General features: G+C 33.7%; 1 protein-coding gene across 1 annotated transcript; it reads left to right on the top strand.

Annotated features, from left to right (window-relative positions):
- The first annotated feature begins 654 nt into the window (after nt 1–654).
- LOC140442789 (probable isoaspartyl peptidase/L-asparaginase GA20639) lies at nt 655–1763 on the top strand. The gene has a single exon (XM_072533762.1). The coding sequence runs from the start codon at nt 763–765 to the stop codon at nt 1684–1686; it is 924 nt and encodes a 307-aa protein (XP_072389863.1). The 5' UTR covers nt 655–762; the 3' UTR covers nt 1687–1763.
- Nucleotides 1764–20270: the final 18507 nt, after the last annotated feature.

Consider the following 20270-nt stretch of genomic DNA (forward strand, 5'->3'; position numbering starts at 1 on the left):
TAGAAAAAAGTTTGTTAACTGTGAGTACCGTTTTATACGCAATTTTGATATTATTAATTGATGAAAAAATTCTACTTAGTTTCTGCCCAATGTCCTTAATGTATGGAAGAGATCCCTATCTAATTGTGGTTTGTTTTGGTGAAGGATCTACAGGTCCAATCCTATCTTGTGATAAAGACAGATTTTCCTCGTTTCTTAAACGACTAGTTAAATTTTGTGGAGTGTTAAACAAAATTTTCTTTAGTAGTATAATTGGGTATGAGTTTTCAATGAATAGGTTATAAAGGATTTTTAGATTGTTTGTATGGAAAGCGGTATCGCTGATTTTAAGGACACGATTTTTCATTTCTTTAACTAAATTAAGTTTCATTGAATATTTAATGATAAATATTTATTTATAGATTAGTATTTACTAAAAGTTTTTAATAAAAATGAATGAGTACACGCTCGGATTATTCATGATTATTCTTTTTTTTTCATTGAAAGGAATCTGTAACAGTAAGTTTATTTGAGATATTAATGCTCAGAGGTGGGAATTGTATGTTTCCGACAATGAATCTGTCAAAATATTTCCGAGCTAAGCGAATGAAATATATCGTGTGTAATCCATTTGATTTAAAATAAAAATTATGTTTAAATTGACAGCATGCTGACACTTTAGAGTGAAATATTATGCTAATGTTTATACATTGTAGTTGTCACTGATTAATAAATAAAGCAATTAATAAAATTAGTAGTAATATACAGAAATTTGCCAAAATTATGGAACCCGTCATTATTATACATGGAGGAGCTGATGATGTTCCCGATCATATGGCTTCTCCAAGAGTCGAAGGGGTTAAAACAGCATGCAATGTTGGCTATAACGTATTAATTCAACAAAATGCTACAGCTTTAGATGCAATAGAGGCAGCAATTAATTCGATGGAAGCAAATGAAGTTTTTAATTCTGGCATTGGTTCAGTTTTAAACGAAGATGGAGATATAGAAATGGATGCAGCTGTAATGGTAGGAGAGAATTTATCCACCGGTGGTGTGACCGTAGTACGAGAAATTTTGTATCCTATTACTCTTGCTCGACAGGTAATGGAGAAAACTCCTCATGTACTATTGGCAGGTGAAGGAGCAGGTAAATTTGCGGATTCGATAAATATGCCTCGGATACCAACTAGTAAATTACTAACAAGCTTTGCTATATCAGATTTAGAACAATTTAAAAAATCTAAAGTAAGGGGCCGGTGTAAATATCCAGAAAGGTGTGACACTGTCGGAGCTGTAGCTATCGATAGAAATGGACATATTGCAGCGGGAACGTCTACTGGTGGTTTAACGGGGAAGATGGTCGGACGAAGTAGTGATTCAAGTAAAGTTGGATGCGGGCTTTATGCAGATGACCGATATGGTGGGGTCTCTGTTACCGGACATGGAGAATCTATAGTAAAAGTTTGTTTATCGTTTAGTATTATAAATAACATTAAAATGGGAATGTCCCCCCAAGAAGCGGCTCAAACTTCCGTAAATGAAGTAATCGAAAAGTTTAATAAACAAACAGGTGCTGTTGTGTTATCAAAAGCTGGAGATATGGGAGTATTTTGTCGAAGTGAAAGAATGCCATGGGCATATCGTAAAAGCAACAAACTATTATTTGGATCTCATTCGGGAGATCGTAACGAACAAACTGTTTAGTACGATGGTTTATTATCATTTAATTCTATTCTTCATCGTAATCATTTTCAGAATCTAATTGTAATAATACTAATAAAAAAATAAAAAGAAATACAAAAATTGTATTAATAGATATTATTACAAAATTAGATAATGTTTATAGATTTAATTTATTCTATAGTTACTTTTCAATACATTCAAGAGATTTTTGGTTTCAGAGCCTAATATTTTTTCCTGTTACACTCCAGTTGCTACGGTTTTACATATTTGGTAATGTTCTTATAATATAAAGCATTAGCTAAGATTGTATATGCAATATTTATAGATATCTAGATTCTTTGATAGAGGGATAGAAGCTTTAAAAACTCTTATTATAAATCTTATTGTCCATGCATGACCCTATTGTCAGGCCATGGAGTTGGGGTATCTACATCGTAAAAATCACGTTCACCCTATCTTCCATGCTATGACATTCTAGACAAGCCATACAGTCTGTACTCAATACCCCAAGGTGTGAGCGGGAACACAAGGTGTATTAATACTCATTCTTTTATGAAACACACCTGGCGGGGCTTCATATTTTACTCTTTTTTAACGTGTCTTAAGTGAAATGTCTTTAATCTTGCTTCTTGTCAGCCACTCTTAGCTAACTCTTGTTCTCCCCCTCTCTCCTATTATTAAATGGAGTATGGGTGTGAAGAATCTCGCGATCAGCTAGAAGTATGAATACATTTTCTGAAGAAAGAAAAATAGTAAAAAAGAAATGAAATGTCCAAATGTAAATATCCTTGGAATAATTGAAATGAGATGGCCAGGGTCTGGCAAAGTAACTATAGATGATCACATTTTATACTATTCAGGAGAGGACAGTTCAAAACACAAAAATGGTGTAGCAATAATTGTGACGAAAGAAACAGGTAAAGCTGTAAAATACGTTGTCCTATTCTCAGCCAGGATACTAAAGGCGGGTCCACACTGGAACAACATAATACAACAAAAACTTGTTACAACATAAAATGTTTATATTTGTTGAAATATGTTGTGTTCAGTGTTGTGTTGCATAATGTTGATGTTGCGATGCAACACAAGTTGTAGTATGTTGCATAAATCCATTTTTAGCGATAAAGATCAAAGGATAATATGAAACAAAGTGAAACATTTGTCAACATTGCTTCGATGTGGACGAATTGTGGCGAGTTGAGCCTTGTTGCAAATTGATTAGCTAGACAGTAGACAGACCGCCGCGTCTCAGTTTTCTGTTTAGTATTTTATTATAAAAAGTGCCTGTCCTCCCTGTTCGTGTATTTAGGTTTTAATGATGGCGTTTATGTGGACTTCGGATAATTGTTTAATTGACAATTATAGACAAAATCCATATATTTGAGATCCTAAAAATGTTATGGATCCCATGGAATGCAGTTTGTTCAGCTGCAGGGTGCTTATCTCAGGAAGAGGCAAAAAGAAAAATCTGTAACTTGGTGGCTTAGATTTATATAGAGCAAAAAAAGATATCGCAGCATGAAAAAATCTGGAGCAGGCGCTCACTTTCATTCCAAGTGGTTTGCCTACGATGCATTAGTATTTCTTCGAGACAAAAACAAAGTCCGCCCATGCAAGGAAAGTGAAGCTGAGAACGTGGTAAGTAAACACACAATGTTTTTAGATATTAACTTTTCTATTAAACAGGCAATTTCAATGTATACATGAATTATAATTTAATAATTATTCTGCCATGACACCATCCCCAAAGGTGTAATGAAAAAATCTGCAAACTCTTGCCTAATATATTTTGCTTTAGTTGATGCATTTCGTACAACTTTCTTGTGTGAAGTAAACGTATACCTCTGAGCTTCTCTTCTCCACGATCCTTCTAAAACATGTCCTGTATCTTTATTTCACCATCATATGTACCTGGGGGCTTGTAGAAATTTTTAGATCTTGAATTATTCCTTAAAAAATTATGCAAGTAAATGCAGGCCAAAACAATAACTTCTGTAGTTTCTGGTTCTAAAAGTAATCATCATCATAAGTGGCTCGACAATCCATTGTGGATCTTGGCCTGTTCACAAAGAAGTCGCCATTCCCGTCGATTCCTGGCAACATTCTTCATTTTTCTAACCCTTAGAATCTGTAGGTTTTATTCCACGTCATCAATCCATTTCATTCGTAGTCGTCCTCTGCTTCTTGTGCCCTCTGCTTTTGAAAATCTTTATCTCTTCTTGTATTCGTGATCTGACATCCTAGCAATGTGTCCAGCCCATCTAAGTCTATGCACTTTAACGAATTTTACAATATCTGGATAGGTGTATAACTGATATAGTTCAAAGTTGTATCTTCGATGCCATAGCCCATTTTCATTTACGGCCCCAAAAATTTTTCTAAGAATTTTTCTCTCAAAAATACCAAGAAGTCTTTCATCATTTTGAGATAGGGTCCACGTTTTAGACCCATATATCAAAACCGGTCTTATTAAGGTCTCTTTTTATTTCATCGCTTGTCGGGTTTGTTGCGTTTACTAGCGAACCAAAATATGCAAATTCTTCGATTTGCTCAAAGGTATGGTTGTTAATTTGAATTCTTTGTTGGATATTTCGAGGGTTTTTAGAAACCAACATATATTTGGTTTTTTCCTCGTTTACCACAAGTCCTAATTCACTTGCTGCGTCCGCAAGCCTTGTAAAACTCTGCACCATGCCTCTCATACTTCTGCCTACTATAACTATATCGTCAGCGAATGCGAGAATTTGCGTCGATCTATTAAATATTCTAATTATTCTAATATTTAATTGTCTGCTTGCCTTTTCCAAGGCAATATTAAAGAGGAGACACGCCAACGCGTCTCCCTGTCTTAGACCATTATTAATGTCAATTCTAGTAATTGTTTTCTAAATATTTTAAAAATAAAAGATAACATTCCAAAAACATTTTATAATATTCTTCTCGCTCTACTGAGATAGTAATTACATATCCTTTTGGGAAACCCTTTGTCCTGAGCCACAGGGTAGTGTTTCAGTAAATTTGGTGATAATGGGAAGGTATTATCCCCTAAAAATATGTAAGGGACTAATTTCTCACGTCCTGGTAAAGAACTATATTCTGGAAGGTTGAGTTTGCAGCGAGTTTATAGTTTTTTGAATAATGTATTTTGGAAATTTTTAGTATTCGGACACAGCTTTTTACCCTGTGATAGGAATTTTGCGCACATCGAAAAGATAAAAAAAAGCAATCAGCGATATTTCACTCAAGATGTACTTAGGCTAATCATATCAGCAATATCAAGAAAACAAGTTGTTGAAATGAAACAGCAGAATTTTGTTGACTTGACTTCAATTGAGAGTCAAATTAAGAAAGACAACATTAAAATACCAGAAGTACGTTGGATACAAGTCACAGTCAACGAACCAACTGTTCTGCGGATAAGACAAACGCATAATACCCTGCAACCATGGCTGACATTACCTACTAAAGGGAAGAAGAGAAAGAGCTGCAGTCAGAAATCATCATCATCATCACTAGCTCGACAACCCTTTTTGGGTCTTGGCCTGTTCTAGGATTCTTCTCCATTCCGATCTGTTTCGTGCTTTTTTTCTCCAGTTTTTTATTTTTAAGGTTGTTATATCATTTTCTATTTGTTCTAAGTATCTCAGTTTCGGTCTTCCTCTTGTTCTTTTTCCTACTGGCATCTGTTTGAATATTTTGTTTGGTATTTCGCCTTCTTCCATTCTTTCTACATGTCCTATCCAACGCAGCCGTCCTATTTTGATGAATGTTATAATATCCGGATCCTGGTATATTTTGTATAGTTCAGAGTTGTATCGTCTTCGCCATATTCCGTTTTCTTTTGTGCCCTTATATATGTGTCGCAAGATTTTTCTTTCGAAGGTGGCTAACAACGTTTCCTCTCTTTTAGTAAGTGTCCAGTTTCTGAGCCATATGTGAGTACCGGTCTTATTAGGGTTTTATATATTTGGCATTTTGTCTTTCTTGCGACGTTATCTGATCTTAGGTGTCTAATTAAGCCATGGTAACATTTATTTGCAATAAATATTCGCCTCTTCACTTCCTCCGTAACGTTATTATCAGACGTGACTAGGGATCCCAAGTATATAAAGTTTTTTACCTCCTCTATGTTGTATTCTCCTATTGTTATATTTTGTGGCTGCCTTATTTCTGCGTTTTTTCTTACCTGCATATATTTTGTTTTGGTCTGATTGATTTTAAGACCACTATTTTGTGCAGCTCGTTCTATTTGGTTGTATGCCTCTATCATTTCTCTTCTTGATCTTGCGATTATGTCAACATCATCTGCAAATGCTAGTATTTGCACGCTTTTATTAATGATTGTTCCTCGTGTATTGACTGTTGTGTCGCTCAGTATTTTCTCGAGCACGATGTTGAACAAGATGCATGATAGAGCGTCTCCCTGGCGTAGTCCCTTTTTCACATCTATTGTTTCCGTTAATTCATTTTGTATCCGGATTCTACTTTCTACTTTTAGAGATTCTTTTATCAGTTCTATTAGTTGTGTTGGTATATTAAATTCTTTCATTGCTTTTAAAAAGCAGTCAGAAATACAGTTTACAATTTTATTGAACCAGAAACCTTGCCTCCAATGTACAGAGGAATACCTAAAAACCTTTAACTATTTCTGATAAGAAAAAAGCAGACTTAATCTGATTTTTTTTTATCCGCTATGTAAGTTTTAATAAGAATAATTTTTTTTTACTTTTCGGTTTGTTAGTATTTTTAAATAATTGTAATTTTATGACATTTTAATTTCAAGATCATATTTTCCTAGGTTAAAAACGTTGCAAGGAATATCGTTTATAAGTACAATCTATTAGCGGAAAAATGTTGCATGTGCGTTAACACAAGATACACATGCAAAAATGTTTATTTCTGGTATTAAAAATTGAACATATTTTATGTAGATTCTCAAATTGGTTTAACTAATTATTTGACTTTAAACACCTTGTATATTAAACACTACCAACTTTAAATCAATGTTCATAGGATTTAATTATCTATTTAGAGTTAATAGAAAAAAATTAGTTTTCTATTTAAGAAAATATGAGGTTATGACTAGGAATGTAAATAAATAGTAATTTTCGAGACCACGTATATATATCACCTGCAATTACAAATAAAAGTAGTAAAAATCTTCAGTTTCCTTTTTATCACATTTACACATAAACATCAATGAATATAAATTACTACTTAAGGTTATTTAAAATTTTAAAGTTGTTTCGGTAAAAGTTTTCAAGACGAATACCATGAAACACTCTGCTTTTATAAAAGGCAATTGAACTTTAAGATTTATACAACGGAACTTTCTTAATATAGGTACATGAATTTCACTATTGTTTTTAAATATATCAATAATTTGCATATTAGTTTATGCATAATAATTTTAATTAACTCCACATTAAAAAGATGATCATTCCTCAAATCGAAATTTGGACATGAAAAATCAGCAATAAGTAAGAATTGGTATTACACAAAGTGTCTCAAGAAATTAAAATAATTGAAAGAAAAGCATGTCCTAAACAAAAAATGTCTGCTCAAGCGCTAAGCTATGTTTCATCAATTTTCCTAGAGTGTTTTGTTGTATCAGATCAGCAGTTTTTAAACCAATTCAAGACCGAAAGAGGTGTTAGACAAGGATGCGTGTTGTCACCTGACTTATTCAACATTTATGGTGAACATTTGGCTGTGGGATGGGCCGGTGGAGGAACAGTGGTTGGTAGGAAAATGTCCAATTTAAGATTTGCTGATGGCACTATACTTATAGCAGTAAATGAGCAACAAATGTTTAATCTCCTGCGAAGAGTTGAGTACGAAAGCAATAAAGTTGGTCTGAAAATCAATAAAGCTAAGATAAAAATAATGATGGTCGACAAATTACATACTATTCAACTGACTTACATGTTACAGGAATACCAGATAGTGGACAGTTTTGTCTATCTAGGGTCTAGTATTACTAATGATGGTAACTGTGAAGCAGAAGTTCGGAGACGTATTGATATGACAAAAAATGCGGTGAGTCGCCTAACTAAAGTATGGAAAGACAGGTGAATGATCTTGTATTCTCAAAATTTCCATACGGGGCAGAGACTTTAACTCTTCGTAGATACGAGCGCCAAAAAATTGATGCCTTTTAGATGTAGTGCTGGAGAAGAATACTGCGTATACCTTGGACAGCTCGTAGGACAAACGTTTCCATTCTAAACCAGCTCGAGATTAAAAAGGACTGTCCACAATAGATATATAGATAGATAGAACGTTTATTGACCACTTTACATAAAGTTTGAAGTCCGTATAAAAAATACAATAAAAGATATAATAATGTAAACTTAAAATTAACTTAATATATCCCGGGGAGAAGATCAAGAAGACGATCACCAACTAGATGGTCCGACCAAATTAAGGATTCAGCTGGAAACTCATTCTGCGAAGCTCTTAGAGCAGCTGAAGATAAAGACCAACGGCGAAAAAATGTTAGGAATATTGGAAGATCAAGATCCTCAGTAATGGGGAAACAACAAGAGAGAAGGTTGAGTTGTATGTACCTACTGCCTACTACCATTCATGTTTCTTGTCTTTTGTGGCAGTTTATCATTGTTACTGTAATAAATTTTAACACAGTTTATAAATTATATTACTTAGGATATTGAATGTTGTTCGTGTTATTTTTTATGTAAATCACCCATTGATAGACAGTCAGAGGCTGTCAACATTGTCATATATTTCCAGTATTGGCGTGGACTCAGTAAGAGCATGCCTAGACTACATCATTATTTAAAGCTGCTGTTAACCCTTTCAGTGCGGGAACCTTAAAAATTTATGCCTGTCCCATGCGCGTTAAATCCACGAATGCGAGTATACTCATTATGAGCAGTTGACTAGTTGACACTCCGGCGATTATACTCGTCTGAAGCAGCACACCTTACAGGACCAATACACCAGTTTATTTTCAATTTCTACTTCGGATTTTTTCGGATATTTGATTATGAAATAAGAGTTAACAAAGTGACAGATAGTTTTTATTGATAGTACAGAACAAAATTCGAAAAGAAATAAGAAACCACATCATTCTTACAGAGCTATAAAGATGATGTCAATTTTTGTAAAGCACTTGAATCAAAAGTCTTTTTTTGTGTGGTAAATACCAAAACAAGGCACAACACAAAGTGCTACATGACAGACGGAGCACATATATCTTGATCCTGCGCGTTTTTTATTTTTGTCACATACAACGCACCTCTTAGTCGGATTTTTTTATAGGTTGTCGGTGGAACTACATCAGGAAAATGTCTTTCTGTGAGCCTCAAGTCACATTCAGCTCCACATCTTCGGCCTCCTCCCATGCAGGAAGGTGGAACATGATATTTAGCTATAATTTCTTCTACTAATTTGAGTTGGAATTTGGCTACTGGAATATTTTCGCCAGTTTTAGTTTTATAAAGCTGATAAGAGTTTAATACAGCCAGATCCAACAAATGGAAAAACACCTTCTTGTACCATTTAATGGTTTTTCTGACACTTTCTTTCGATGAAAGTAGCATGTCGCATTTGTTGACTAATCCCATATTATTATTATATTCAATGATACAAAATAGTGTTTTGATAATATTTCCTGTAATATAATCTACACATTCCGTATTTTTTAGTTGAGCAGTGTAACAGCTAGTGAGCATGCAAACTTCCCGCTTATCTTGCCATTTTAGCATGGGAAGTATATCTGTAGATCTGGGCACAACTTCACCACGTTTAAGTTCTCTATCAATTTTTGGCATAAATTTCCTGTTTAACTTTACTGTTCCACAGGTATTCGTTTTTAGATCGTGAAGGTGTGAGAATAACACAGGACTTGAGTACCAGTTATTTACAAATAGGCTATGCCCCTTGTTCAAGTAAGGCTTCAAAAGTGACATAACAATGTCACCAGATTTTCCCAGTTTTTCAATTTCATATACTTTAATATCAGATGTGGCTCCCGTGTATATGATAAAGTCGAGAACATAGCTGGTTTCACAATCACAAAGGCGAAAAAATTTAACTCCAAACCGATGTCTTTTTGAAGGAATGTACTGTTTGAAAAAAAGTCTGCCTTTATATAATAACAGACTTTCATCTATGCAAAGATTTTGAAACGGACTGAAATTTTCTCTAACTTTAGATTTCAAATGATCGACTATAATCCTTATTTTACGTAAACTATCTCTTTTGACAGGCTCTCATCATTATCAACAAAATGCATCACCCGCAAAATTAGTAGAAAGCGATCTCTTGTCATGAGGCGGCCAAAAATTGGAGTATTCATAAAAGGTTTCTTCTTCTTCTTCAGTGCCTTATCCGGTCCGGATGTTGGCGATCATCAAGGCTATCATGGTTTTGTTGACTGCTCTGCGAAACAGCTCCGCTGAGGTCATCCCAAACCATTGTCGGAGATTTTTCAACCACGAGATACGACGGCGTCCCGGTCCTCTTCTGCCAAATACTTTACCCTGCATAACAAGTTGAAGAATTCGATATTTTTCTTCGTTCCGCATCACGTGGCCGAGGTACTTAAGCTTGCGTTGTTTAATTATAGGTTGTATAAAAGGTTTACTAGGCCAATAATCATTGACATTCGATTTTTTCGTCTGGGGCATTAACAGATTGATTGCTAAAAAGCAGTAAATTTCAATATATATTAACTGATTTCCATCGTTGTAGACGTGAATTCGCATCAACCTGTTGTCCACTGTTCATAGTATCGGTTTGTCTCATCTGCAATTTTCTTCATTATTTGGGGCTTAAAAAAGCTTTCAAAAAAATCTACAGCATGTGGCGTATCTGATAAACTATCAATTTTACATCCAGAATTGGTATTATCAAAAAGGTGTATGACCGGTAAAAACGTTTCATCTTTCCAAACAAATGCCGCAGCTTCCATAGTTGTTGTTAATTGTTCGGCTGGTGTGTTGTTCAATTCATCTCCAGTTTCATTTTCTGCATGATCTTCAGCCTCGTTTTCAGCAATATTTTGTGATTTTTCCACGAGCGTTGATGCTAGAATAAAAGAAATGCTTACATAAAATCAACACAAACACAAAAATATACAACACACGTTTTGAGATCAACGTGCAGTACAAAAAGCTTAATAAATATATATTTAGTTTACCTTCTGCATCTTCTTTATCGCTTTTTGGCCATCCATCGTCATTCTCATAATTGTTCATAAAATTATCTTCAAAATCACTTTCTTCTAGCATACGCGCGAGATCTGCATCAGTAAGATATTTCCGACTCATTTTCGCGATGGGTAAAACAATACTGATTCGAGTTCAAATTGCAACCAAGCAAATATTTTGTATAGTACCTTATGCGAGTTAACTCGTCTAGAGCAGTCTGAGCGTATGTATTGTCGGTGTACGCTGACAGAGACGGAAAGCAATATTCTACTTTTCTATGAGCAGTTGAAGTCATATATCGAATAACAAAGCTCCACTGCATATTGAAACAGTTCTTATGATTTACACGAGTTTACTCGTCAAGAGCAGTCAGCCTATAAGCGAGTATACTCGTCAAGAGTAGTGAAACGGTAAATAAAGATGTGATAGCGAACATAATAGCGAAAATAATATCCAACTATCGTTAACTGTCATGGAACTAGGAGGAGAAGTCCATAGGTCCATAGCCCATGGCCTTATCTTCTCTCTTGTCGAATCTGGTCGTGGATGGGTTAAAAAGTAGACTAAAACACGACAAATATCCTGGGGTATGCGGTTAACCTGGTTATATTAGCTCATGGAATATTTATTGGCACAATCAGAAATAGTGGCGGTTCGTGACTACAAAAACAATTTTATTAAAAGTAACATTTATATATAATTAGATGACGCATGGATAAAGAATTATGAAAATAAGGCAAGGAATAACGATATTATGTCAAAACAAACCGACAACAAGAACAAGACTAACAAGATATTAAAAATTTTAAGGGTAACGTACGTACTTAGTATTTTTAAATCATAAACAATAATAAAACTTACCAGGATTCGCATCAAGCAGTAATTTATGACACTTCAAAAGTTTTTATTAAAATGTAAATTTACACTGTTGAAACTTATTTGACTTTAAACTCCTTAACAACAATTGGTCAATTATACACTAAGAACCATATAGCCTTACTTGTCAAGAAAGAACTTGTTGCCTTAGAGGAATCTGGTTCCGAAGTCAAATTTTTGTGGGTTTCATCTCACATTGGAATACAAGGTACTGAAAAAGTAGACTTACAAGCAAGAGAAGCTACAAATAACCATCATGCTATGTTAGTGTCAACGACTATCTCCAGTGACATAAAACAGTTCATCAAAGAAAAAGTGATCAGTGCGTGGCAAAATAAGTGGGATTTATCGGTATCTAAATTAAAAGAAATTAAATCGACAGTGAAACCGTGGTGTCTCGTAAACCTAAAAAGAGCTCACCAAGTCAAAATTTCTCGACTTCGATTAGGTCATACCAATATTACTCATAAGTATCCAATGAATAAGGAAGATAGTGTCAATGAAGAAAAATGTGTGTGAATATTGTCAAGTCAACATTACTATTAAACACCATTTTCCATTGCATTTTCCTTGATATAGATTTTGAAATCCCTTCGTATATGTATTAAATTGAAATCCCCTCATATATGTATTAAAATAACGAAGAATGTTTTCCATGTTTCTCTGTTCTTATCTTACGAGTTAAAACCTAAATAGTATTTCGTTCTTTTTACGTCGCCGAACTTAAAATAAACCATTTTTAGAGTTTATATTTCTTTAATATTTTTCTTTGATCGAAACCGCTAAATATTCTGCGTTTCAAATAAACATTCATTGAGATTGCTGAGAAGTTTTTACCGGCAAGATTATTATTAGACTTATTTTATATATATATATATATATATATATATATATATATATATATATATATATATATATATATATATATATATATATATACAGTAGACTCCCTCTATAACGAGAACTGAAATGACATACTAATTACCTCGTTATAAGCCAATCTCATTATATCAGACAATAATAATACTGTGCATACATATGAATCTGTAGTTTTCTAACCCATTAACTTCCTATAGTGAAGCCATTCGGAGCAATATAAGATGCTAATAAATATTGTTTGAATGGCGTTTTTGAAAAAAAGCTATTTACTTTTATTGTCAATGAAATATATTAAAACATAAAAGAGTTGTTTACTTTTATTATCAATGATATACGTTAAAACAAAAAATCTGTACTTATATTTTTTTCTCCAACTACATAATGTATAAAGCGTATTTTCAATGATAACATAAAATATTGCTTCTGCAATTTTAAGAACTCATTTTCATTCATAAGTCATTTTTAACTGATTTAAATGGTCCAGTATCATTCTATCATATTTTCTAAAGATGTGAAACAGTTGTATTTATTCATTGTAAAGAAGTTTATTGCGGGTGCAGTTAAGTTTATTGAGGCTGTTTGAAAAGGTATTTATTTATAGCCACGACCCGACCAAAAACGTAAACAACACGTTTTTGGATCTTATTTTCTCTCGTTATAACCAAATTTGCCTCGCTATAGACGGTTATAGTTCAATAGAAATTTCACGGGACATCTAATGTATCTCGTTATAAGCGAAACCTCGTAATAACCGTGTTCGTTATAGAGGGAGTATACTGTATATATATATATATATATATATATATATATATATATATATACATATATATATATATATATATATATATATATATATATATATATATATATATATATAACAGAGTTACCTCTGTTACCCCAAGTCACATTCCAATTGAAACAATCATCTGTCAAACTGAAGAAGCCATCTCCAGTTTATCTTCCGAAGATGCTGAAATAACCAGACAAGACATCTCTAGAGTTCTTAGAAACTCAAAACCTCCTGCTCAGAACATTAGCCAATCCGAGAAAAAAGCCCTGAAAGAACTTCGGTCAAAACCAGATCTAGTCATTCTTCCCGCCGATAAAGGAAACGCCACCGTCATCCTAAACACCTCTTCTTACATCATTAAACTTTCAAATCTCGTTAACACTCCAGACTACAAACCAATTCCTAATAATCCAACAACCTATCTGGAGAAAACAACAAAAGCCATTATCAATAAGACCTCTCTTCCTGTTGACATCAAAAAATCACTAATTCCTCGTGAAAAGTCTTCAAGAACACCTCGAATATATGGCCTCCCCAAAATTCACAAACCCGATATTCCTCTACGTCCCATTGTCAGTGCATACAACTGCCCTACACAACCATTGGCCAAGTATTTGGCCAAAACTCTACAACCTTTCGCCGAAAATGCTTCATCCTTCGTCAAAAACTCTTTTCATTTCATCGAACTTCTTAAACAATACCCTATATCACCGTCAGACATTCTAGTAAGTTTCGATATTGTCTCACTTTTTACAAACATTCCTATAGATGAAACTCTAAACATTCTGAAAACTAAGTACAGTATCCAACAAGACCACTTATCTCTCATTAAACATTGTATGTCCAACACCTATTTCATCTTCCAAAATCAATTCTACAGACAAATAAATGGTGCCCCAATGGGCTCCCCTCTATCTCCAGTGATTGCCAATATCTTTATGGAAGACTTCGAGATCCGAGCACTATCCACATCAATGCTCAAACCCACATGTTGGCTACGATATGTTGACGATACATTCGTCATTTGGCCCCATGGCAGGGATGCTTTGGTGTCTTTCCAAACCCATCTGAATGGTATACATCCTAGTATCCAGTTCACGATGGAGGTGGAAACTGATTCATCCCTACCGTTTCTCGATGTTTTCATAAAGAAACACCAATCCCAAGGTTTTCATTACTCTGTCTATCGAAAACCCACACATACCAATCGTTACTTGCATGCCAACTCTCACCACCCACCTTCACAAATTAATTCAGTCATTAATACCCTTGTATCCAGATCAATACGCCTTTCCGATGATGCAAGTAGATCCGCTGAGCTTTCTTGTTTAAAACAAGCCCTCATCCAAAACGGCTACCGCGAAAATCACATCAATAGGAGCATCCACAGACATCAATCTCCCACTCAATCTCAATCCAAAGACTCAGACCCTTATCATACGAAAGCGTTTCTTCCTTACATCAAAGGTGTCACTGACAAAATCGACAAAATTCTTAAACCAAGAGGAATAAAAACAATATTTACCCCCCAACAAAAACTTTCATCTCTTGTCCGATCAATCAAAGACAATATTCCAAAAGAACAGCACGGAGTTTATGAAATTCCTTGTGCAGACTGTCCCCGATCCTATATAGGCCAAACAAATCGTAGAATTCAAAATAGGATTTATGAACATTCCATTTCTGTTCGCAATTCCGATTCAATTTCAGCTCTCGGTCAACACCATCTTCATACAGCTCACAAAATTGATTTCGAAAACTCCAGAACCATAGCCCCCATCCGCTTTTATAAACCAAGAATTATCCGAGAAGCCATAGAAATAGAAAAAAGACCAAATTGCCTTAATAAAAGAGATGACGCCATACGGCTACCTTCTACATGGAGACCTCTCATAAACAAAATATCGCCCCCTCCATCTTCGAATCAAAATCCCACTGTCGGAAATGTTCGCGCCAACTCTCGCGCCAATCCCCACCCTAACCCCCACCTAGGCCACGTCACCATCGACGGTATAAATGAACCGTCCCCTGGTCCCAGTCGTAGTAGTGAACTAGTGAGTGTAGTAGTGTCTGGGGGCTCGGGAGACTGAGACCTCGGAAGCCCTGAAGAAGACATCAGAGAGGATGTCGAAAGCTCGGCAAAATGGATATCGACGCGGTTCAACCCGGAAGACTGGTGAGTTTAATATTAATTTTTATAATAATATTAATCTTAGCTCTAAGTTTAATATATATATATATATATATACATATATATATATATATATATATATATATATATATATATATACATATATATATATATATATATATATATATATATACATATATATATATATATATATATATATATACATATATATATATATATATATATATATATATATATATATATATACATATATATATATATATATATATATATATATATACATATATATATATATATATATATATATATATATATATATATATATATATCTACGGCATAAAGTGGACTCCGCCCATGTTAAAATTCAGGTTCAAGTGAGCTCCGTGGTCAAGTGGCCACCGATATACGGAGCTCACTTGACCATTCCATAATATTGGCTCTGTCGATTCGTCAACATGTATAGTTTCACAATTTTTAAAAATTTTGTGGAGCCCCTAAGTACCCTTGTATCATGAATGTATATCGCTTAGTTCACGTGTATATATTATAGGGGTCGTTCAGATCTTGTTCCGTGTATATTGGAACCATACGTATATCGGTTTAAGTAAGCTCTGATAGTTTGGCAACTATGGGATTAAGCCGTTTATTTCCAGCGTATATTCTAAACGGTTCATATAGACTCCTTACTTTTGTTATCATTCATACGCATTACAGTATGTAACAGATATGTGTACTACCAAATACCTGTTTTTGGTAGGTACGTGCTTTTCTAAAAATAGATTTATAGATACAAAAGGATTTCATTACCAAGTTGGATGTGTTTTTTCATATGCGAAAATTTCCTAATGTATTTTGTTAACGTGAGTATGTCTTTATACGTTTTATTTAAGAATCCGGTTAATAAGAACTTCTTTTATTGTTTCATCATATCTTATATACAGCTTTTTTATTATTTTATTTCTTCTATTTTATTATTTTATTTTTTTCTGGATTCTATTTCTTATTATTCTATTTTTTAATTCTGGATAGAAGGTTATCTCAAAATAAATATTTAAGTGCTAAAATAGATATTTTTTTGTTAAAATGGGTAGTAGTGCACAAAAAAGGGAAGAATGATTAATTTTTCTAACATGAATTATACCACTTCACCAATATTACATATTTCTGAATGTTTTATCTCGTATTTAGGAGTAATATGTAATCAATATAAGTGGAGTTAGTGTCAAATTTGCAATAATCTTTATAAGTAATAGCTTACTGACTGTACTTTACATGTTCAGTTCACATAAATAAACCTTGTCCCTTCAAAAAGAGCGATTTGAACGGTAAAGTTAACTAAGAAAGTGTGATAAGTCTTGTACCACCCCACATGCACATAAGTTAACCGGTGTTTGCAGGCAAGAGTCCTCCTGGCAGATTTAAGGAAGATAACTACCATAAGGAAGTTCCGTTCGAGAAATCAGATGGAGAGGAGCAGCTTATTTTTGTTTGTATATGTTGCAGATGTGTTGATATAGCCAGTTTTTCCTTGATTCTAGTCATAAAATAGGCTGGTATTCGTGGAGTGGATGTCACGAATCTGGACTTTGTTTTTTTTGCTCTGTAGCTACTTATCTTCGGATATTAGGTGGATTGATAGCTACGATATTGTAGAGCTTATGTATGGATGTGAGTCTTAATATTCCCTGAATTTGGCTGACTAATTTATAACTAAAAATTTTATAAGTTATTTAAATAACTATTTATAAACGGCATTTAGATTAACAAATACCACTCCTCATACCTGATATTTTTCGTACTTCTCTTCGCTGTGTTGGGCAAGATTTAGTATTTGTGACATATATGATCTAACCTGTCATATATAGCCACTTTTGTCTTTTAATTTGAGTTTTTCTTCTATTATCGGTTTATATTAAGGATCATGTACAGAAGTATTGTGTATAGCTGACAAAATAAATAGATATATTGGCCGATAGCTTTTGTGGTCGTTGGAGTTTTTGCCAGGTTTAAGCAAGGCAACAATTTTGTCTTTGCTTTGCTTGTCTAAAGACTTTGGATATTAGCCATTGTTGTATTTTTAGTTCAAATTTTATAGTTTTGTGCTCAGATCCTCAGCCAGGAGCCGTAATATTGTTCATTATATACGTGGATAGCGGATCCAAGCTCAACATCGTTAAAAGGTTCTCTCAGCTAACTGGTTTTGTTTTCTCTCATTATAAGTTTTTATGTAAAGTGGAGTGTCTTTATCTCTAGATATACTCTTAATATTTATACACATAATTAGAATAGTTGGTCCTAAAAAGCACCGATTTAACAAAAAACATATTGAACGGGTGATTTAAGAATTAACGATTACTTAATTATTCATTACCCAGGGTACGCCCGATTGCGGTGGTCTTATTAGTACTTCAATTTTCGTGAACGCTTCTACTTTAAACTTCATAAAAAATGACTAATCTTTCACTTTGCTGTTACTGTTATTTTAAGACGATATTTCGAGTCAGATTTGTATAGTAATACCTATAGTCAATATATAGTCTCTATAAGTAAATGAGTTTGTGGTATCGGTTACAACTCATATATATTGATAATGAGGAAATAAACAGGTTAAAATAGGTGTAGAAAATTTTACCTACATATATCGGCACCATTGTTCAGGAGATGGGTTTATCCCAGAGATCAAAGGTTACATACTTTTACAGGCGTATTCTAGGTTCTATTTATATATTTTTATTACTAAAAAAGTGTATTTATAATAAAGGCCTTAAGCTATCTGTAGATTCCATGAATATTAGAATCTATGCAAATTAGCAAATTAAAAAATACAGACATAATTCTGAATGACCAACTTGAGACAAACAGTTATCCCCTCCTCAACTTATTCAGTTACAAAATATGACGTGTAAACGCATACCTGTTTAATTGTTAGATAAAATGAATTTCCATCAAGTAACGGTCGAATCTATCACTTACTAAAAGAGTACGAAAAGACCTGCTTATGCTTTAGAGTATGGGTACTTTAGTACAAAGTACCCTTTGCTTTTGCCAATTGCTTTGTCACTTTCTCAGCGATGGGTCTCCCTTTTGCTCATCAATAATGTTCCCGCTCGATATAGTTATTCTAAGATATTCAGATTTCACTATATGCTCTACATTTGGCTTTATCTCCTATTAATTTACAACTACAACGAAATCTTTATAATATATCTGATGCATTGATATTAAAGTGGAGTAGAATACTTGGTAGATAATATTTATTTGTTTTGAGTATACTTATTTTACGACCTAGTACATAAAAAAATAAATACTTGTGTGCTCAGTGCTTTTTAAGTCTGTAAAACATAAACATGCTTCCATATTAGATTATACATTTATTAAGAATGTCCACTCTCTGAATTGAAGTTTTTATCTTAAAATATGACTGTGTCCCACAATCTTTCACAAAAGTTATTCTTTTCTGAAATTTTCTGAATAAGGTTCAATAAGTTTTTATATTTTGTTTTACGTTTTAATCTTTAAATCGGAGTTCATTTTTTGAAAAACTATAAACATGTGACAACAAATTGCTATATGAACGGCGTTATGCATCACTAGACCCAGCCCCAATTTCTTAAATTGTGGATTATGGCGCTTTCTGGTGGAAAAGAGGAACAACAGGATAACATCAGATGTAGACCAAACAAAAGAAATTAGGACACGCATTGAAATAGCACGTGCATTATTTTTTAAACTTTAAAAGTTTCTTTGTTTTCGGGATATAAAGTTAGAGCCTGAGAATGCTTCGATATTACGTGTTCCCTACTTTTCTTTATGGCTTGGAAGCGTGAACACTAAAACAAGTCCATCTGAATAAGTTTGCCGCCTTTGAATTTTGGTGTTACAGAAGAATTTTACGAATATCATGGATTCAAAGAATGTCAAACGTGGAAGTAACTAGAATGATAGGAAATGGGGCGGAAATATTATTAACTATCAAAAGACGAAAACTTGAGTACTTAGGACATGTGATGAGAGGGCAAACATACGCATTATTACAACTTATTATGCAAGGCAAAATCCGAGGAAAGCGAAATGTGGGAAGACGAAGAATATTCTGGCTTAAAAACTTAAATGAATGGTTTGAATGCAGTAGTGTAGAACTTTATAGAGCGGCAGTCAACAGAGTCCGTATAGCCATGATGATTTCCAACCTTCGATAGAAGATGGAACTTAAAGAAGAAGATAGAAAAAGGCATAAACTATCTACGTAATAAATCCCATTAACCTGTTAGTAACGGATAACCAGATATATTTAAAAAGATTAAGTACCTTTCTTTTTATTTTGGATTTTGAATTTTGCATAACTAGAGAAAGCGACTAATTTTTGTGTATTAGTTTTGGACCAAGCGCCTCTTGCGAGCGTTTTAATGATTGTAAATCGAATATTTGGCAACATATGTACATAAACGTGGTTAACAATGGTGACGTTGGCAACTTGTTGAGGCGTTTAGGTTAAGAAGTAGTGGCAGTTATTGCTTAAATTTTTCTATAATAGTCACATTACAGAATAGCTAACACAGAAAGAGAATACTTAACAAAAGACATAACATTAAGTAAAATGTATGAATTGTATATTGAAGAAGCAGACAATGACCTTGTTAAATTTTCGTTTTACAAAAAAATGTTTTTAACACGATTTAATCTTCAAAGAAAAAAGTTGAAAAAAGATACTTGTAGTAGATGTGATTGTTTC

This window comes from Diabrotica undecimpunctata, chromosome 6 (assembly GCF_040954645.1).
Source record: "Diabrotica undecimpunctata isolate CICGRU chromosome 6, icDiaUnde3, whole genome shotgun sequence".
Classification (NCBI taxonomy): Eukaryota; Metazoa; Arthropoda; class Insecta; order Coleoptera; family Chrysomelidae; genus Diabrotica; species Diabrotica undecimpunctata.

Bases quoted from the DNA above. Each gene is read 5' to 3' on its own strand.
- LOC140442789 (XM_072533762.1), top strand. From the start codon at position 763: ATGGAACCCGTCATTATTATACATGGAGGAGCTGATGATGTTCCCGAT.